This window comes from Eumetopias jubatus, unplaced genomic scaffold (assembly GCF_037043125.1).
Source record: "Eumetopias jubatus isolate StellerSeaLion01/CBP00866 unplaced genomic scaffold, mEumJub1_p1.0 scaffold_3, whole genome shotgun sequence".
Lineage (NCBI taxonomy): Eukaryota > Metazoa > Chordata > Mammalia > Carnivora > Otariidae > Eumetopias > Eumetopias jubatus.
In genome coordinates this window covers 61170905-61193821 of record NW_028274809.1, presented here as the reverse complement: position 1 = coordinate 61193821, position 22917 = coordinate 61170905, and the positions used below count along the sequence as shown (strand labels likewise).

Below are 22917 nucleotides of genomic sequence, written 5' to 3'. Positions count from 1 at the left end.
TATCCCTGCCTTTTTTCTCAAAAGAAAAAATTCACCAATGCATGAACACACATACATAAACAATAATAACAGCAGCAGCAAGTAACCTAACCAAGGTCACACAGCTCAGGAAGTGACAGAGAAAGGATATAAATCCAGGTCTGTCTACAGTAAGCCCACAATCCTAACCCTTATACCACACTGCCTACACATATACCACTAATAAACACACATTATTAAATACCTAGTGCACATAAAGCAATCTCCTTGGTACAAATAAGAAATACAAAAACACAATACATGCCGCTTTTACAATTTTTAATGCAGTGCTTTGAAGTATATTTCCGCATATCAAGAGCAATATGAAAAGAAGATAAAGCATACACACTGCTAATCCAAATTTAGTGCTTGATGCTTGCTTAAATGTTGTAAGCATGTCTCATAAATCTGATCAATTCTCAAGCCACAAAGAATTACAAGAAGTAAAATAATGAAAGTAGCAATTTTAAACATCCTCTGAAATCTGCCTCTGTCAGACACAACTCTGCTAGTATTCAAAAGCCCAGGGAGACAATCCATGAGAATCAAGAGTACTCCAGCCATAAGAGACCTTTATCCAGATAATACTTTTCTATTCTTACCATTTAAACAAAGAAAAAAATTTAAATTTGAAAGCATCATTTTATCTACATTAAACAGTAATATTTAACATATACTGACTGGTTAATATGCCACGAATTTCTCATTTAACTCTCACAACTTTGTTTAAGTAGTTACTACTACTACAACTATCCCATCCTACAAACAAGAAAATCTACAGGTGAGGGGCGCCTGGGTGGCTCACTCGGTTAAGCCTCTGACTCTCAAGTTTCAGCTCAGGTCATGATCTCAGGGTCATGAGATCGAGCCCCGAGTCCCACTTCATGTTGCGCGTGGAGCCTGCCTAAGGTTCTCTCTCTCCCTCCCTATCCCTCACCCCCCCAACAAGTAAATTAATAAATTTTTAAAAATAATAGAACCACTATATTTAAAAAGAAAACAAAAGAAAATCTACAGGTGAGGCAATGAGAGGTTAGTAAATGTAGTTAAGTGACAAAATCCAAATGGAACCCAGGCCTAACAAATGCATGCTTGTAACCATTACTTACACTACACTAACTTTCTAAATCATAATGCTTTTAACATAAATGTTTAAAAAACTAGTCCAAAAACTAAATGTTGTCAACATTTAATGTTGTAAAACTAAATGTTGTCAAAACATTTAGTCCAAAAACTAAATGTTGTCAACTAGGTCAAAGAAGTAGCACACTAGGAAGAAAGAGAAGTAAAAGGGCCAAGAGCTTGCAGGATGCATTTAATAAACTCCATTAGATACATGTTCAGTGTCAGGTTTATAACCTTTCAATTAAGTGCAAGACACTGTGTTAATAATATTGAAGTCCAATATTTCCTAGCATGAGTTGAACCCTACCTCGTTCAAAAATATATGCCCATACTTCGTCAAATCCTTTTTCTGCATCTATTGAGAGGATCATATGGTTCTTATTCTTTCTTTTATTAAGGTACTGTATCACATTGATTGATTTGCGGATGTTGAACCAAACTTGCAGCCCAAGGATAAATCCCACTTGGTCGTGGTGAATAATCCTTTTAATGTACTGTTGGATCCTATTGGCTAGTATTTTGGTGAGAATTTTTGCATCCATGTTCATCAGGGATATTGGTCTATAATTCTTTTTGATGGGGTCTTTGTCTGGTTTTGGGATCAAGGTAATGGTGGCCTCATAAAACGAGTTTGGAAGTTTTCCTTCCATTTCTATTTTTTGGAACAGTTTCAGAAAGATAGGTATTAATTGTTCTTTAAATGTTTGGTAGAAATCCCCTGGGAAGCCATCTGGCCCTGGGCTCTTGTTTGTTGGGAGATTTTCAATGACTGCTTCAATTTCCTTACTGGTTATGGGTCTGTTCAGGTTTTCTATTTCTTCCTGGCTCAGTTTTGGTACATCTCTAGGAATGCATCCATTTCTTCCAGATTATCTAATTTGCTGGCACATGGTTGCTCATAATATGTTCTTATAATTGTTTTTCTTTGGTGCTGGTTGTTTTCTCTCCTCTTTCATTCATGATTTTATTTATTTGGGTCCTTTCTCTTTTCTTTTTGGTAAGTCTGGCTAGGAGGTTTATCAATATTACTAATCTTTCAAAGAACAAGCTCCTAGTTTCGTTGATCTGCTCTACAGTTCTTCTGGTTTCTATTTCATTGATTTCTGCTCTGATCTTTATTATTTCTCTTCTCCTGCTGGGTTTAGGCTTTATTTGCTGTTCTTTCTCCAGCGCCTTTAAGTGTAGGGTTAGGCTGTGTATTTGAGACCTTTCTTGTTTCTTGAGAAAGGCTTGTATTACTATATACGTTCCTCTTAGGACTGCCTTTGCTGCATCCCAAGATTTTGAACAGTTGTGTTTTCATTTTCATTGGTTTCCATGAATTTTTTTAATTCTTCTTTAATTTCCTGGTTGACCCATTCATTCTTTAGTAGGATGCTCTTTAGCCTCCATGTATTTGAGTTCTTTCCGACTTTCCTCTTGTGATTGAGTTCTAGTTTCAAAGCACTGTGGTCTGAAAATATGCAGGGAATAATCTCAGTCTTTTGGTACCGGTTGAGACCTGGTTTGTGACCTAGGATGTGATCTATTCTGCAGAATGTTCCATGGGCACTAGAGAAGAATGTGTATTCCGTTGCTTTGGGATGGAATGTTCTGAATATATCTGTGAAGTCCATTTGGTCCAGTGTGTCATTTAAAGTCTTTATTTCCTTGTTGTCCTTTTGCTTAGATGATCTGTCCATTTCAGTGAGGGGGGTGTTAAAGTCCCCTACTATTATTGTATTGTTGTCAATGTGTTTCTTTCCTTTGGTTATTAATTGCCTTATATAATTGGCTGCTCCCATGTTAGGGGCATAGATATTTATAATTGTTATATCTTCTTGTTGGATAGACTCTTTAAGTAGGATATAGTGTCCTTCCTCATCTCTTATTATAGTCTTTGGTTTAAAATCTAATTTGTCTGATATAAGGATTGCCACCCCAGCATTCTTTTGGTGTCCATTAGCATGGTAAATGGTTTTCCACCCCCTCACTTTCAATCTGGAGGTGTCTTTGGGTCTAAAATGAGTCTCTTGCAGACAGCGTTATCGATGAGTCTTGTTTTTTTAATCCAATCTGATACCCTATGTCTTTTGATTGGGGCATTTAGCCCATTTACATTCAGGGTAACTATTGAAAGATATGAATTTAGTGCCATTGTACTGCCTGTAAGGTGACTGTTACTGTATATTGTCTGTGTTCCTTTTTGGTCTATGTTACTTTTAGGCTCTCTCTTTGCTTAGAGGACCCTTTTCAATATTTTGTGTAGGGCTGGTTTCGTGTTTGCAAATTCCTTCAGTTTTTATTTGTCCTGGAAGATTTTTATCTCTCCTTCTATTTTCAATGACAGCCTACCTGGATATAGTATTCTTTCTTGATCAAAACTCTTCAGAGTATAGGGATAGAGGGTTACATACCTCAATATCATAAAAGCCATCTATGAAAAACCCACAGTGAATATCATTCTCAATGGGGAAAAACTGAGAGCTTTCCCCCTAAGGTCAGGAACACGGCAGGGATGTCCACTATCATCACTGCTATTCAACATAGTACTAGAAGTCCTAGCCACAGCAATCAGACAACAGAAAGAAATAAAAGGCATCCAAATCGGCAAGAAGTCGTCAAACTCTCACTCTTTGCAGATGATATGATACTTTATGTGGAAAACCCTAAAGACTCCACCCCAAAACTGCTAGAACTCATGCAGGAATTCAGTAAAGTGGCACGATAGAAAATCAATGCACAGAAATCAGTGGCATTCCTATACACAAACCACAAGACAGAAAAAAGAGAAATTAAGGAGTTGATCCCATTTATAATTGCACCCAAAACCGTAAGATACCTAGGAATAAATGAGGCAAAGGATCTATACTCAGAAAACTATAAAATACTCATGAAAGAAACTGAGGAAGACACAAAGAAATAGAAAAACGTTCCATGCACATGGTTTGGAAGAATATTGTGAAGATGTCAATGCTACCTAGAGCAATCTACATATTTAATGCAATTCCTATCAAAATACCATCCACTTTTTTCAAAGAAATGGAACAAATAATCCTAAAATTTGTACAGAACCAGAAAAGACCCCAAATAGCCAGAGGAATGTTGAAAAAGAAAAGAAAAGCTGGTGGCATCACAATTCCAAACTTCAAGCTCTATTACAAAGCTGTCATCATCAAGACAGTATGGTACTGGCACAAAAACAGACACATAGATCAATGGAACAACAGAGAGCCCAGAAATGGACCCTCAACTCTATGGTCAACTAATCTTTGACAAAGGAGGAAAGAGTGTCCAACGGAAAAAAGACAGTCTCTTCAACAAAGGGTGTTGGGAAAATTGGACAGCCACATGCAGAAGAATGAAACTGGACCACTTCCTTACACCACACACAAAAACAGACTCAAAATGGTTGAAAGACCTAAATGTGAGACAGGAGTCCATCAAAATCCTAAAAGAGAACACTGTTATCTATAATAGCCAAAAAATAAAACTTAAATTAAAAAGAAATAACCTAAATAACTACTTATAATAGTTGTATTTGTTCACCATAATCCCTTTCTCTGGAAAACTGCCACTCAACTAATCTGTGTGATCTTAAGAGGATTGTCAATCATGACTTTCTGTGGGTTCCCCAACTCACCCTAACCACAACCATAGTGGCTAATGACTTTTCAGTACTTCATCTCCCAGGTCCCAGGGATTAGTTAAGAAACTGACAATTAGAATACATCAGCATCAACCCAGAACTAACTGACATGTGGACATCAGGAAAGAGAGGTTGTCTTTCCTTTGTGGTTGCTATGCTAAAAGCTGAGCGTGTCTGGAAGCTCCAAGAAGAAGGGGCTAGAAGAACCCAGAAATGGAAACAGAGGCTCAATGACATTATTTGAGATCTTGGATCAAAACTATTTTCAAAGCCATTCCATCCTCCTTCACACATACAATTCCCAGTTATGTAAATCAATAAATTCCTTTTTATCACCAGTAAGCAAGAGAACCATGACTAATAACCTACCTAAAGAATGTTTAACTGAGTAAATTACAGTACATCTATTCGATGGAATACCATTGACAAAACAGTGTAACTGTTAAGAGCATGTACTTAGGAGCTGTCTGAATCCTGGCTCTGCTACATGTTCTCTATGTGTTCTTCAGTAAGTTACTTAACCTCTCTGGGCCTCAATTTCCTCATCTGTAAAATAGGGATATAACGGTACTTATTTAATATGATTGTTAGACGTAAACGAGTTACTATTTACAAAGTACCTAGAACAGGGCCTACCATTAATAAGTATATGTATAAATAAATGAGACACATAAGTAAAAAAAAGTAACAAAGTTGACTAAACCATATAATTACAACAATATTTTTTAAAGACTTGTGCCCAGAGAAAGGAAAAACTGTATTTTTAAAGAAGCAAACACGCTATTTACCAAAAAGAAAAAAAAAAATTGGAACATGCCTCAGATCTCATTAGAGACAGGAAGAATCTGACTGGCTTCAAACAAATCCCTCTGACCTTCCCCAATGGCACTATATTTATCATCAGATAGGAAACACATACCTAGTGTCAAGTGTGGAATCATGAAATCACACAATGTATCACACTTAACAATATTAGCAGATACTATTAACAATAACACTTAAAAATTTAAATCTAACAAAAGTTTGTCATTATCTCCAGCTAAATTAGTTTCCAAGGAAGGCACACATTTATGAGTACATATGTACTCATAATGAAGAACAAATATTACAAGTCATCCCCAAAAGTCACTCATATTTGGCTTTGTAATACATCTTTGTAGAATATAAGCATTTTTGCTTAAATATTGGCATAACTTGTCTTCTTGATATTCCCAACATTTCAGACCTAATAATGAAGCCACATGAGAAGATTTAAGTTTCATAAACTACTCCCTGAATCAGCTCTTTGTATCTTTCCACACCATGCTTTGAATTCCTATTAACCTATTCAAATTCTGTCTCTCATTAGATTTACTAAATAATACATGTTACCAAGAGATTTGTTTTGTATGCAATAAAGTAATTAAAACTAAGTGCTTTAAAAAATTCTTCTTATAGATGTGCCATATTGAGCTTCAAGCCTCTTTTCCCTGCCCATGTTGAATACTAATAACAAAGATCTGCCACTAAAGCACCTCAATTTTGTTCAGAGCCTTATGCACAAGGTTTAAAGCCTCCACAGTAAGTAGTAACTCCTGTACTGACAGTGGAAAATTCTTTGTTCAAATTCTAATGTTTATTTGTTATGGCCATGGTGGGCTTAGGAGGCCAAAAGAGGAAGATAAATGGCATTCCAATTTAGATTAAAGATAAAAATAAGGTTTTTCATTAGTGTACCTCTAACATTTCCCATGAAAGAATTAAACAATCTGAAAAAATGAAATGTAAGATTTGCACAGCTGGTACAGCTTTCTAAATTGGGTTGTTTGATTTTGGGCTTACTATGTGTATTGTTTTTTAATCTTATCTTCATATATGTATAAAACTCATGCAAAAAAAATTAACAAAAGTTTACAGATAAACTGAACGAGCCTAAAAAACTGATTGGTAAATTAAAATTTATGAAGGAAAAATAACTTAGAAATTAACCAAGACCAAATTTCTCTATCTCAGGCAATATATCCTTGTGGTTAAAATGCAGACTTTATTCAAATCTCAGCCCTAACGCTGACTACTGCATCATGGGCAAGTTTCTTCACTTCTCTGTGCTTCAGTTTCCTCAACTGTAAAATGAGAATAAAAATTGTATAGACCTCACAGTTATAAGAATTAAATGAATATATATATGCAAACAATAAATTATAGCTATTATTGTTGCTGCTATCCATATCACTCTCTAAAATATAACGTGCCTAAGAATTACTAATATAAGAATTTTCTGGGGTCTGAAATTATGTGCACGTTAATCTATATAATCACTGTTTTTAAGCAAACTTAACAGTCCTTCAATAAAACTTTGTGTTGGGTGCCAACTCTACAGAGGACATCCTAGTATGCACCGAGAATACAGAAATGAAAACACAGTCTCTGAATTCAAGACTTTTCCATTAGTAGGCAACATAAATAAAACTATAATAAAAGGTAGCATGATGGACATGCTATGAAATCATGACAATCCTGTAAAACACTAAGAAACAGAGCACCTAACTCAGAGGGGGCAAACACTCCAGAAACCTAGTTACTTCATTTCAGAGTACCACACTGTCATTTCTGTAATTAACATAGTTTTTAATATCTTCATAACAATGTTTTAGAATGTAGATCATTAAAAAAAAAAACCAAGATCACTCAGCACACTACTTACCACGCACATAAATTTGAAAATTTTTTTCATAATAATGAAGCCTATCTTCTCTTAATAAACCCAAACATAACCTTGAAAAGGTCATATTGCTTCTTCAGGAAACATTTCTTTCACCAGTAAATAAAAGCTCCCAGATTTTCCTCCAGTAAGTTATACTAGATCTAATGTCAAAAAAATAATATTTTGGAGCTGGTAAAGACCTTTGAGAGCCCTGAATTCAAAACCCCTCATTTTATAGATAAAAGAAGCCACAAAGTATATAAGGAAAAAAGCACTAAGTAGAGAGTCAGAAAACTGAATTTTGGTCCCAAGTCTCTCAGAGTAAAAGCCTGGGCAATCATACCTAAGTTTCCTCAACTGTAAAATGAGAGGTTTGGACTCAATTGCTTCCACAGTCCCTTTCAGCACTTACAATTCTCATTTTATGAAACTGAAGCAGAGAGATAAGCAACTTGCCCAAGGTTACACAGCTAGTTAATGGCAAAGCAGGGACTACACTTGGATTCCAACTATGATCAACGCACTTTCTCATCTGTACCATACTGCTTCTCCTACTTCATAATACTATTCTAAATTATTCTAAGATTTTTGGAAATTATTAACAAGCATGAAGAATTTTATGTAACAAATGACTTATTCCTATGGCTCTTCTATAGAAAATGAGCTCTAAATCCAAATGCAACAAGTACATGAAGTCTCGAGCTGTGTGTCACTATACTTAAGTTGACCTCAACAAAGTTATGGGAATTTATGCTTAACTTCCCTAAAATCTAACCTTTCAATCCCAACTCACAGAAGAGATTATGTTCCTTATAAAATTAAAATATGAATTGTTCTAGGTAAAGATAAATATTACACACATAATTCTCTGAATAAGATGAGAATTAAAATTCTTCATATTAGTTTATGTACTAGTTATACCTAATATGCATTTTTTTAATTCAAAAGTAATCAACTTAGACACTTTCCCTTCATGTATCCTTTTTCAGACTCTCTAGCTTTAAAACCATTAGACCAAATTAAGCATAGTCCTTCTGAAATCGCATAAACAATCACAAATAAAAATTATACATGGTGAAACTCTTTCAAAACTGAAAATCAGCCCCCACAGTATTCTAAAATTCTGTGCCCAAATATATTACAAACTCTACTAAACTGTATCACAAGCAGCATCTGATTCCCTAAAATGCCTTCAAAGCTTATTATATTTCACAGGGAATTTAGCAAGATTTCAGGAAGACTGATAGTGTTGATTCCAGAAAATACTAAGAGGAAAAGCACAATAAAAACACAAAATAAAGTCAACAGTAGTTTCATACTAGTGACTAAAGAGAATATTCAAAATCATTCATACATATATATATAATTTAACTACAGTATTTAGCTATTTTCAAAAAACCCAAAGAATGTTTACATTTTAAATTGGATGGGACCTGAAGTCACTTAATCCAATAACATCCAAAATAAGTATCAATCTCTGCCCCACCCAAAAATGTCCCTGTAGGGCGCTTGGGTGGCTCAGTCGGTTAAGCGTCTGCCTTCGGCTCAGGTCATGATCCCAGGGTCCTGGGATCAAGCCCCACATGGGGCTCCCTGCTCAGCGGGAAGCCTGCTTTTCCCTCTCCCACTCCCCCTGCTTGTGTTCCCTCTCTCGCTGTTGTCTCTCTCTGTCAAATAAATAAAATCTTAAAAAAAAAAAGTCCCTGTAGACTGCTTTAAATTCTTATCACTATAGGGGAGCCTGGGTGGCTCGGAAGGTTGAGTGTCTGCCTTCGGCTCAGGTCATGATCCCAGCATCCTGGGATCAAGCCCCACATCAGGCTCCTGGCTCAGCGGGGAGTCTGCTTCTCCCTCTGCCTCTCTCCCTGCTCATGCTCTCTCTCTCTCTGTATCTGTGTCTCAAATGAATAAATAAAATCTTAAAAAAAAATTATCGCTATATACTTTTTTTAATTTAAATTAAATTTTGTTAGGTAACATATATTGCAATACTGGTTTCTGGAATCACTAAATACTTTAAGAGCAGTTTTTTTCCACTAGCTGCTCTACACTTCTTACATCCTGGTCAACAAATTATACTGAATTCCACTATGCCTTTCTAACTTTCACCTGCTGGTCTACATTCTAAAACAGCAGAATGGATCTACTCTCTCAGCTATTTATGTTTCTGAAACACCTGAAGACAGCTATCACACTTTCCACCCTTTCAGTGGTCTCATCTTAGGCTATAATTATATGGTTCACAGATTTCTTGTGGGTCTTGGAGACAATTCTGAAATACAATATACTCATATATTGCAAGTAACATTTTAAAAAAAGATCTGCCACTTGTCAAATTTTGGTGTAATATCAAAGAATACATACAATTTCTAAAAGGACGATTAAAATACATCAAGTTTTCTAACTACATACCTATGTGAAGCTGGATTCTCTTCACAGTATCTCAATCAAAATAAATCACAACAGACGGAAAGCAGAAGCAAACTCTAGCCATCTCTAATAGGCCAGAAATTAAAGTGATGCAAAAATGTAAAACAATGCTACTAGTCTCACTAAAGTTTTTGTTTTAGAATTATTATTCATTTAAAAATTTGTTAACAAGTAATCAGTTTATTATTTTTAGATAAGTTAGTATCTTTGAAATTATTTCTAAAATAGTATCAATAGACATAACCCACATAAACAAAATCTCTATCGAGTCCTCAGTAACTTTTAAGAGAGTAAAGTGTTCCTGAGACCAAAAAACCTGTTTCCCAAAGACAGATTCCCAGACAGCTCACTAAATTCTGGGATTCTTTCCTTTTCTCTCTCCGCTAACACATAAATGTGCCTCTATAAAGGAAGCATCTACCATGGATCTATTCATAAGCTAAAATCCTTAAACATAAAACCCTGTCCTCCTCCAGCTAGTGACTTCAAAAAACTAAAAGGCCATTTGCTATACCTTTACTTTTAACAACTCCCTACAGGTAGGTATTACTCAATCATCCAGAGTCAAATACTTTAATTCTTCTAAAGGATGCAGTCTGTAAACATGAAAACAGAGCAACAGTTTAATTACAGTGACATTATCTTTTTAACCAAACTACTTTCACTATTTACATAAAATTATTAAATTATTCATATCTGGTAAAATAGAACAGAAAAAAAATGCAAGCCTTCTGTATAATCATATGATTCTTAGCAATAACTAATTTAAAAGTAACCATGTACTGCCAGGACAAAAAAACCCCATCTGCTCATCTAGCCAATATGACACTGGGTTCCTAGGTCTCAGAACAACACTGACTTCTATTTGAAAATTTACTTAATTTCTTAACTTCCCATTTCCTTAATCACAGGATTATTAGAAGATAAAATGGGACAGAAATCACACGTTTAAGAGATCCAACATGAAATCTAGAGCTACACTGCTGAGCACCTCTCAGGGAACTTCAAGATTGATAAAAGAAAAGCTTTGGGATTCAGGAAAAGAAGCTGTCTATACTATATCATACAAATTCCTAAATTCCAACAAATTCCTAGATCTTTTAATATTTAAAAGTGTATTTTATTTGTAATCAATTTGTAATCAATATTAAGATGAGAATGAGATCAGAGTGAGAAAGGAAGAAAGTCAAAATACACAGTACTGAAAATAGATTATAATATTAGATTTTTGGTTTCAAATATATCAAAACTTCAAAATAACCAATTTTTACAGATATTTATGATACATCTTCAAAAACAGCCCATTTTCAAAGTTGTTTGCTTAAAAGCAGTTTATCACATAACTTTAAAACACATGTACACACATATGTATCTTTTAAGTTTAAATTTTTCTATCATATATTACATTAAATTGCTTCAATTTTTCAGAAAGTTTGTTCTCACCTTGATACATATATTCAAGTTCCACTAATATTAACTATTCTTACTAACAATCACCGTAAGTCCAAAGCTCTCTCAACTTACATCAATTTATATAATATACTAATGTGGATACCTGCAAGTTAAAATGAAAACTAGGATCTCACTCAATAGAAAATGTCCCCATCATTATGTCTAGGGTTTCATATATGTAATTCCTGTTAGCATTAATGATATCTGAGACTATATCTTCAAGATAAATATATATATCCCTAGAGAAGATTAACACAGTTTTAACTTACATACTGGTCGGTGAAAAAGAAATATACCACTGTGGCCATAGAGGTACTTGGTGAAATATAACGATCACAAAAGCATGTCTTATTTCATTAACAAAAGATTCACCAATTTACTTTACATAAAAGCCTACTGTAATCCAAACTTCTAGAAAGAATTGTTTATTTGGAAATTCAAGCTAAATTATTCCAACCCCTCAAAATTTTCAAACATCAGGAAAAGTGCAGAATAGTACAGAAGTTTTTTTTAACTACAGTTAAAGTAACCTCAGAAACTCACAATCTAGATTTTGCAGCCCCCAAATTACTAACACTGATAACTGATGTTACAGATGAACAATTCAACACTATGTCCCCAGTATCTAGTACAGTCCCTGGCTCACAGAAATGGCTCAATAAATATCTGAGAAATGAAAGAATGGAAAAAGGGTAAAGCCTTTAAAAAAGACAGGCTTTCCCAAGACCATCACTTACCATCACTCATTACACTATCACTGATAACATTAAGCATTTAGCATTAATCATTAAGCATCTTAATGAAACTACAAAAATAGAAGCATGCTAAAAGCATCAACTGCTCTATGTACAAAACACATTTTGAAACATTCATTTACAAATTTTCAAGTGCAAAAAGAAAAATCTCCAGATGCACTAAATTTGAATTAGTCAATAAATAAACTTTTGTCTTCTAATAATCAGAACTCAGTGTTGGGGGTGAGATGGAAAAGAGGGAAAATGTCTGTCAGTGTGTTCAGCATGTTTAATGGATGCCATAAATCAAACCTTTCCATGAATTTTCTGGAGCAAATTCATGCCAATCTTTGAGCCTATTGTCACTTTCACACATGCTCACAGGAACAAAATGACAAAGAATGCTATGCCTGAACCACTAGATTCAGGGCACAAAACACTTGATTAACAATTGTCAAGGCTGGGTAGTAAATATTGACAGATATTTTCAAAATAAATTAACCCCACCATTTCCTACATAAATCATAGCTCCTGGTGTCTTTGAAGGATTCACCAGACTCTTGGACTTCCAGACATTTTCTGAAAATGTGGCTACAGTCTCCTTGTGTGACACAACTGGGAGTGAACAACCCATTTACCAATTGCTGATGAATACCGCTAAACGTTTCCCCAGACAAAAGAGCATTAAATGCGATTCCATGCACATTTATTCTTCCTTCATAAATGAGCGTTCTCCCAAATTTCATTTTATGTCGTATACTTAAAGTTAAATACAGCAAGTTGAAATTTTAGTCAAAAAGCACTCCTGTATCTTACTAGCTGTGTAACTGCTACATCTGGTGGCAGCACACTTGCATGCAAGAAACCAGAAAACTTAGAAAACAATTGTAACCGATCTGGTGCGTGTTTCCATTAACCTTTACGCCGATATTTCCCACAAAACCCACGACCCTGTCAGAGAACAGTAGCCTACTTGCAGAAGAGCGATAACGCACAAACACGCAGGAGGTGATGGCGAAGGAGAGAAAGTTGCAGCCATCTGGAGGGGGTGGTTTTAAAAGCCTGCCCACGAGTCAGTCTGTCGTTTAAATTGCTCTAAGGGGCCAGGCAGGGGATCAAAGTCGGCTTTGATAATTTAAGCGACTCTCCCCAAAGGGCAGGGACCCTGCTAGCGAGGGCATCCTTCAGGTCCCGGGCTGCAAAGCTCGCAGAGCCGGGACCGCCTCTATGGGAGGAGTGCGCGAGGGAAGGGGAGGGGGCTCAAGGATGAATGCTTGAAAGGGAGGGAAAACCCACCAGAGACCGGAGGCCAGGAGGTTAAGAGTACTGAGTGTACTAGCAAATGGAGCAGAAAGGGGTTGGCGTCCGGGGGGAGGCTTCTCACCCTAGCAGTACTGGCTCTTAGGAACCCCATACGAGTCTGCGCGCCTCGCCCCGTCCCCTCCAGCGCGCACCCCCTCGTCCGTCTCCGCCGCCACCCGCGAACCACCACCCACAGCCAGCGCACTACCTCCCCGGAGCCGGGCGGCCTCGCGTCCACCTCGCCACCATCCCCCACCCTGGGGTCGGGGGAAGAGACCCGGGGGGCGCGGGGGCTGCGGCGCGGGAGAGGAGGCCCGCGAGCGGGCGCGGGTGCGACGGCGCTTACCTTCCCTGGGCCTCCCGGATGGCGGCGTGTGATTCAGCAGGGACCTGGCCGCCGCCGCCGAGCCCGGGGTTGGAGACGTGGAGAGCTGGGACCAAGATGGCGGCCCCTCCAAACTTCCACTGCTACTTTGGACACTCATCAAGCTACTTTCTGGGAACCCGACTCCCCCCCTGCGACGGCAGCGGCGGCAACGGCACCGGCACCCGCCTCCGTCATGGCGGGGGCCGCGCTGAGGGCGAGCGAGGGCAGGGAGGGGAGAGTCAAGGGGATGGGGGAGGAAACCAAGAAGGGGGGGAGGTGGGGAGGGAAGAGGTGAGGGGAGGAGAGGGGACGGGGAGGAGGAAAAGGGGGAGAAGCGAGGGAGCAGGCGGGCGCGCCGGGGAAGAGGCGGAGGGAAGAAGCGCGGCGGCGGAGGCGTCGAGGGGGCGCCCGCTGGAGTGCAGGCGGAGCGCGGGCTGCGCCGGCCGAGGACACTTCCGCGAGCGGAACCTGCCGGCACCTCTGCAGTGCGTCGGCCCCCGGCGTCACTTGGGTGGCGGCGGCGGCGGCGGGCGGTGGGTGGCGGCTGAGGCGGCGGGGTAACCTCTGCATCAGTTACAGGCGGCGGCGGCGTCACGCGCCGCCTGTGCAAACACTATCGCGAGGCTCCTGCGCCTCCGGTAGCGGCGGCGGCCGCGGGAGCGGGCATGGGGGAGGGACCTGCCAGGGGTTGGGGGCGGGGGGGGATGGAGAGGGAGCCAGCGCGCGAGGGAGGGAGGAGACGCGGGCGCCGGGCGCCCCTGGCGCACCCGCGGATCGCAGCGCGGCGCGGGAGCCCCGGGCCGGCGGACTCGCGTGCGCGGGGGCGATCTCCCCGCGCCGGCCGGAGGGAGGCGCACCCCGCACGCGCCCCCGCCGCGTCGCTCGGGCTCCGGCTCCCGCTCCGATGCCACCTGACTCCGCCACCCCCCTCCCTCCCGCGGAAGCGCGCCTGGCTCCCGACCCACACCCAGCCTGGGGAGAAATGCTTCTGCTCTCGCTGGGCTGTCGTTCGCAGGAGTTCTATGTGATCATTTCTCAAAATGGAACTGAAAAGTTAAGAGTTGCTTCTTTCTTGCCCCTCTGTACTGTGCAGAAAAACCTGCGTGCGTCTCCGCGTCTGCAGAATGGGAGTGATTACCGAATAAAAGAGCTAAGAAACTAAGCTGGGGGCGAGGGTGGGTGAAAATAAAACTTTATGAATGTTTTCTAAAAAGAGAAAGAATCTTTACCGGTGTTGTGCACTGTGTGTGTGATATAGCAGTTCTTTTTTTAAAAACAGTAAATGGACATCGAAATAGAAAATTTTGATTAATTCATATATTTAGGGAAACTATCCAATGTTCATCTTGTGGAAGAGGGCATGGTTTCTAGAAAGTTCCAATTTGTTGCCATTCTACTGCTGAGTCCCGACTAGAAAATCCCAAAGCAAATTACAGCATTTGCTAAAATTTATAGATACAGTGTAGCTTTCTACACACCCACACACGTAAGACACACCAGGGATTGGGCATCTTGTTCATAAGAGCAGTCTAATAGTTCAGGAAAAATACAACAAGGTTATTGCTCTCTCAAAAACCAAATTGAATAGAACACTAAACAGATTATGATATAGAGCAACTGCATATAGACAGGAGGAAATGGTATGATTACCAGGAGGACAAAAATGTCATTTCTATTTTTTATTTTTATGACTTTGCATTTCTCACAGTAATGTTGTGTTCAGATAAACTATCATACTAGAATAGAACCTTGGTTGTCAGTTTTCTCCAGAAGTAATTTTAGATTTCTTATGCTTCAGATTATTCAGTGAGTTTTTAGTCATGTTGTGCTTTTCAAACTTATAAGGCAGATCTCACAAATTAAACAACTTTTGTGAAGTATAACTGACATACAATAAACACATTTAAAGTGTACAATATAAGTTTTGATGTGTATACAACCCTGAAACCAATTCTACAAGCAAGATAATATATCCATCAGTCTCCACAAAGTTTCCTCTACCCTGTTGATGTTCCTCTTGCACTCCAACCCCACCCCCAAGTAACCACACATCTGCTTTCTGTCACTTAGTTGCATTTTCCAGAATTTTAGATATATGGAATCATAGTCTGTACTTGTTTAGCTTCTTTTTCTCAACATAATTGAGTTTCATCTACATTGTTGCACTTCATAGTTTATATTTCTTATTGCTGAGTATTCCGATGTATGAATATACCCCTCTTTGTATTGTTCACCTGTTGATGAACATTTGCATTGTTTCCACATTCAGGCTATTACAAATAGTGCTACTGTGAACTTTCCCTCCTGTAAAAGTGTTTTGTGTGTGGGGTACCTGGGTGGCACAGTTGTTAAGCGTCTGCCTTTGGCTCAGGTCATGATCCCAGGGTCCTGGGATCGAGCCCCACATTGGGATCCCTGCTCCACAGGAAGCCTGCTTCTCCCTTTCCCACTCCCCCTGCTTGTGTTCCCTCTCTCGCTGTGTCTCTCTCTGTCAAATAAATAAAGTCTTTAAAAAAAAGAAGAACAAGTGTTTGTGTGGACATAGGCGTTCTTTTCTCTTGGATACATACCTAGGACCTTACTATTGGATTTTTATACCAAAGTACATGCACTCTAAGGGGAAGCAGAGTTTCTCTAAAGGACATATAGGTAAATGTATGATCTTTCTGTATTTTAAGACTAAGCTTAGCTGACTGTGGTGAAATGAGCATAGGACAGAGGAAGTCAAGACACCTGGGTATTAGTCTCAGCAGGTAACAATCCCTCTTGATTCAATTTCCTCATCTGTGAAAAAGAGGTTAGCATCACTAGGTGATCTCTAAAGTGCCTACCAATGCCTAGACTTCATACAGAGCTTAGCTCCTCTCCAGTAGTAAACAAAACCCAACCAAAGAGATCTGATGGTAGGTTATCTTCCTCCCGACCTTCCCCACAGCTTCAGGTTATCTTTATACCAACCCAGGTTACATTTTAGGCGAGCTTGCTCCTTTTATTTTAAATGGTATGTAGAGGATCACAGCATAAACATAATTCAATTCAGATATATTGTTGTTATGAATGCTGCCTAGGAAGGACAACTGAATGATTGGTTCCTGCTTTCTTGTGGTTTATGTTAAAGATCACCAACACTAACTTACTTGTAAAGAGGCTACTGCCGGCAGTAGGGAGCTAATTAAATACACCATGGCTTAGCCTGAAAATGGAATACCATGCCATCATTTAAAATCAGGTTTTCAAAGAATACTGAAATAGATAAAATTTTCACACTGTAGTACGTGAAAAGGTGAGTATGATCCCAATTTCTGTATAAGCATACATAAAAAATGACTACAAGGATGTACCCCAAACAGTTAATAATAGGCTAGCCTTGGGTCTGAGATTAATTTTTCTTTCCTCCTTTATGATTTTCCAAACTTGGTACAATGGATCATTTTTAAGTAATTAAAACTAAAATTATACAAACATTTAATTTTATGAAATGATTATGATAAATGAAAACTTCAAGGGTGAGTAGAGGCTCCCATATCTTGCACATCAGCTAGTACATAGACATTCAAAAATTGTTTGATAGAGATGGGATGGCTAGAGTGATAACTTGCACAATAGCACAAGGTACAGAATAGTCAGGAGAGTCCAGATTCAGACAGCAAGAACACCTGCCACTCTGGGGAAGGAGAAATTGAAAGAAAAGCAAGGAAAGCATTGAAAGGGGGGTTTTGGCAAGGTTCTTTGGGAAATATTCCCAGAGGGAAAGCCAGCATGAGAACACAGAAGTGAACTGAGCAAGTAAAAGGAGAATGCAGTAAACCTGCCCAGAAAGAATCAGGATGAGCTGGGGAAAATGTTCTTCCTGAGAACTGAGTGCTCCATGAGGACAGACTCAAGCCCTCAGTACTGTGCTTGGCACAGACCAAGGGCTCTGTCAGTGTTTGTGAAATGAATGAATGAATGATGATCAGTGAACTGGGATACAGGTGAGGGAGCAATGCAGGAAAAAAGGTCTTCAAGGGTCTGCTGATAGGTCATATACAAAAGGGAATATCTGAGTCCTAATCTATACACTGATCATAATTTACAACTATGTTTATTAGACTCCATTTATACATCATAGTAAAAATATTTGCAAAGCAGACAATACTATAGATATAATAAATGCATTTTATACCTCTTACCATTTGATTCCTTCTAAATTTGAGGAAATAATTAATATCTAAGTTCCTTTCCCCCAAACCAATCAGAAATTAGCCCAGAGAATGGATGAAGTGTCCTTTCTAAGTATTCTCCCATACAGCGGGTGCTAGAGCCAGTTCCTACTGCGCAGAGAGCAGATTGTGTGCATCTCTCCCCAACTCAGTTCAGTGATGTCACACTGGTAGCTTGAAATCAGTATTTACAACTCCAAAGTCATCAAAGCTACAAATCAGGGCTCCCTCACCAGCATACCACTGCTCGCCTAGTGCATACATCATTTCCTCGCTGTCCATTTCCCTGCCTAGGGAGGAGAAGGACCTTGTCTGTCATGTTTATAGTTGTATTCCCAACGTCTAGCACCTGCCTGGCATCAAGTTGATGCCGTATACATATTGGTTCAGCCAGTTAATTACCCGCATACTGGTTAGCAAGCATTTGAGCCCTCTGAGCTAAGAACTGAGTTGGCTGCTCTGGCAGAGAAAAAAAGGACCAAATACTCTACCACCCCCTCACACTTCGTTGGCCAATGTTTGTGATTTGGTAAAGTTTACTGACCTTGTTAGGGTTGCCAGATGAAATATAATTTTTGCATGGACCATACTAACACTAAAAGAGTATTGGTTGTTTATGTGAAATTCAAAGTTAGCTGAGCATCCTGTATTTTTACTTATTAAATCTGGCAACCCTGGCCCTTTTGTTTTTTGTTTTTTTAAAGATTTATTTATTTATTTATTTATTTGAGAGAGAGAATGAGATAGAGAGAGAGCATAAGAGGGGGGAGGGTCAGAGGGAGAAGCAGACTCCCTGCTGAGCAGGGAGCCTGATGCAGGACTTGATCCCAGGACTCCAGGATCATGACCTGAGCCGAAGGCAGTCGCTTAACCAACTGAGCCACCCAGGCGCCCAACCCTGGCCCTTTTGAACTAAGCAGAAAATAGTTAATGAGTTATTACCTAGTAAAGTGGAATACTATGACCTGGAAATTCCATTCCAAAGAATATATCCTACAGGAATTCTTGCTCATGTGCTATAGGACATAAGAACAAGAATGTTCATAGCAGCCAAAAACTGGAAACCACCCAGATGTGCATAGACAAGAGAATGGATAAGTAAACAGTTTTGTCTATTCACACAATGGGATACTACTCAACAATTAAAATGCTAACAAGCATAATGCTGATTTAAAAGGACAAATTAAAGAAGGATGTTGTCTGTTTGACTCCATGTGTAAATATTCAAAAACATTCAAACTAAATAATACGTTGTTCAGGAATGGAGAGATGGCAAAACTAGGGAGAGAAAAAGAAAGGGGATGAGAAGCCAAAAGCAGAGTGATTACTTCTGTCAGGGAGAAGGGAGAATGTGATATGGAGAACTGACAGGGGCTTCAAAAGCATCAGTAAATGCTCTACTTGTTAAGTTGGATGGGAGGATGGAGATATGTTTGTCTTATTCTTTTTTCTTTAAGCTACTCGTGTGTGTGATTTACTCAACGTACAAAATATTATCTTACAAATGTTTAAGACATGAAGAAACCTGTGCCTTCTTTATCAGACTGAACTTAGAAGACCTCCTTGTCCTCCTCTGCTTGGACTTATCGCCAGATTTGATTTCCTTCTTTGTCCAAATGTATGCACACAGATGGGAGCTCTAAAGATGCCTGTTCTACCATCACAACACCCCGCCTCAATAGTCTTTTTGGTAGATGCTTAGACAAATGCCTCCATCACATTGGATGTTGAAGAATTCTCATTTCACTGAGTTTGTTCTAACTGTGCTGCACAATTCACAAAGCCTACTTGGAAATTTTGGTGTCCATATTCCCGTAGAGAGAGTTCCAAGGCTTTGTACATAATATGCTAGGTTATACTTTTCTCTGCTGTCTCTAGCATTGGAAATGGTTTCCTTCAGGTTTATCAACTAATGGGGGAGAGCGGTTGATCTATACGCAACAAAACTGGAATTACCAGGTTCTCAAATCTGATTCATTTTGCCTGCGGTTAAAAAATTGTAATCAACTTCAGTGCAATATTACCTCCCCAGAGTGTACTAGATGCTGTCCTCCAAGGACATGAGTATTACAACATGTTTACAAAAACAAAGTACAACAAACGAAGTGCTCATACAGCTGATTTAAAATCAACAATATATCTCTTAACAAAGCAGTCTACTTAGAAAAGTGATTAAGAAAACATATGAAACCAAGAAGTCTAGTGTTCCACTTCACTCATTCTAAGTTTTACGGATTAAATTGAAATATAAATTCATCACATTAGAAGGAAGATGAAAGATTCCCAAAGCCTTACACTAAACTCTGTTTCTGCAACATGAAATTTTTTGTAGGCATAGAAATTGATGTGACTTTTTAAAAAAATTAATATCATTTTTGATTTTTCACAGTATCTTTCCAACGACACAGTTTAAAGACTTTCAAAATCACTTAATGCTTTTCCAGGAAATATAAAGTGCTAAATCTTCCTTAATTAGATACATGACAAAAATAAGTAGAGATGTCTATAACCTCATACATATTTAGAAACTTTGAAACAATATAGAAATGTCAAGTATTGATGAGAATTTCTTCCCCCTCCAAAAAAGGAGTAAAAATACTACCATAAAGCAAGTGGAGGCTTTTTGAGATGCAAGTAATATTCTGTTCCTTAAACCAGGTGCTGGTTAGAAATGTATGTTGAACAGTTTGTGAAAATTCATCAAGCTGTACACTTACAATAAAAAGTTAGACAAAATGTAAAAAAAAAAAAAAACCTGGCATTTGTAGTTATAAGGAAATACATACACACATAGACACACATTTAAGGGAAAATAAATTTGTTTAATGAGACAATGAAAAGGAGGGTTTGTTTTTTTTTTTAAAGGAAAATGTTATTAATATGAGGGGAAATGAATGGTGGTTTCTTATGGGAAGAAGTTAAGAAAACGATATCTTAAAATCAATATACATACAATGAAATTTCTAGAACCGCCACCATGAGAAAATCCTCAAGTAAATATTTACTTCACTATTGTTCATTTCTTGTACTTGGTAAAGAAAGTTGTTTGGCAACGGCTGATGACCTGTATACCCATCAGTAAAAACAGTTATGGACTGATAAACATTCATTTCAGGAAATACTTGTTGAGCACCTACACTGCATAAAGCAATTTGCCAGGTGCTGTGGGAGTACAGAGGTGAGTCAGACATGGTGCTTAGAGGTGATAGCAAAGAACAATCAGGCAAATGACTACCATCCAAAGTAAAAATGATCCATGCCAGATCATTTTACCAAAGTATAGGTAAATGGGAGAATGTAGAGGCAGAAGAGATCACATTTGAGGCTTCCTAAAAGAGTAACAGTTTTGTTTTTGTTTTTGTTTTTAAAGACTTCATTCATTTATTTGACAGAGACACAGCAAGAGAAGGAACACAAGCAGGGGGAGTGGGAGAGGGAGAAGCAGGCTTCCCGCTGAGCAGGGAGCCTGATGTGGGGCTTGATCCCAGGACCCCGGGATCATGACCTGAGCCGAAGGCAGACACCTAATGACTGAGCCACCCAGGAGCTCCAAGAGTAGCAATTTTAGCTGGGCCTTGAAGTGCACCAAAAGGTGATCTAAATTGTTATTTCCTTTCCAAGATTCAAAACTTAACCCAGAATCTGGATCCATTCCATAGACAAACTTAAGGCTCTCTTCTATTTTTTTTTATTATATCATCAGTTTCATACAGTCTTAAACTTTTAGTTCAATCTTCACTTTTTTCCCTTTTGTTGTCTTGTTTAGAGGCCTCTACCTACTTTCCAATCCCTTGTAGAACTGCATCTTTTAATTTAGCATTCTCTTTGCTCTATGGGTTGGGATGGGTTGAGAGAGAACAGGGACACTAGTAACAAAAGTAATTTACCCCAGTGAAACTAAGTCATCTATTACTCAACATGCAGAAGAGAAGCTTTCTAATTAAGTCAAAAGCATTACTTACATTGGTAATCAACAAAAAAGCATACAGGAACATTCTCCCATAAATTGACACAATTTGATGAATCATAAAATCATGAATCACTGATTCATAAAAAGAACTCATGATTTGGAAGATAGGGGTTGGAAAGAATTGGCGAAGATATCTAAAACAGACTTTAGCTACAGACATAAATTAATATAAACACTAATAATGAGAGATGAATTGGTACTAAGTCTAAAATGCTAACTGAACTATAGTAAAATATAATTATATTGACATTTTATTTATAATGATGGAATTTTCTTTTGGGAGGCAATTCAGCAATATGGATCAAGAATTTTTTAAAAACATTATTCCTGGGGCACCTGGGTGGCTCTATCGGTCAACCATCAGACTCTTGATTTCGGCTCAGGTCTGCATATCACGGTCGTGAGATTGAGCCCCTCCTAGGGCTCCCTGCACTAATTTCATTCTGGGAATCTATTCTAAGAAAATAATCTCTTTTTTTTTTAAAGATTTACTCATTTATTTTCAGGGGGAGAGGAGGGTGGGGAGGGGTAGAAAAAGAGTCTTAAGTAGACTCCGTGCTGAGTATGGAGCCCTACCAGCAGCCGGATCTCACAACCCTGAGATCAGGACCTGAGCTGAAAACAAAAGTCCGGCCCTTAACCAATTGCACCACCCAGGTGCCCCTCTAAGAAGATAATCTTAAATTAGAAAAAAAAAAAAAGTGAGTTTTCTCTTCCTGCACAAGATAATTTTTCAACATTATTTATAATAATAAAAAATTGAAAATAACTGATGTACAATAATAAGGGTATGTAATAACTTGTGGCTCAGTTGGTTAAGCGACTGCCTTCAGCTCAGGTCATGATCCTGGAGTCCCGGGGTCGAGTCCTGCATGGGGGCGGGGGGTGTCCCTGCTCAGCAGGGAGTCTGCTTCTCCCTCTGACCCTCTTCCCTCTCGTGCTCTCTATCTCTCATTCTCTCTCTCAAATAAATAAATAAAATCTTTAAAAAAAAAACTTATGGCTC

General features: G+C 38.7%; 1 protein-coding gene across 2 annotated transcripts in view; it reads right to left on the bottom strand.

Moving 5' to 3' along the window:
* TLK1 (tousled like kinase 1) overlaps nucleotides 1-14224 on the bottom strand; it is a 152294-nt gene extending 138070 nt beyond the window's left edge. The window contains exon 1 of one of the 2 annotated variants that reach the window (XM_028122422.2): nucleotides 13719-14224. In XM_028122422.2, the coding sequence (XP_027978223.1) occupies nucleotides 13719-13857 (139 nt within the window). In that variant the 5' untranslated portion in view covers nucleotides 13858-14224. The remainder of the gene's footprint in view (nucleotides 1-13718) is intronic. The other variant, XM_028122433.2, reaches the window with a different exon arrangement.
* Between the last annotated feature and the right edge of the window lie 8693 nt (nucleotides 14225-22917).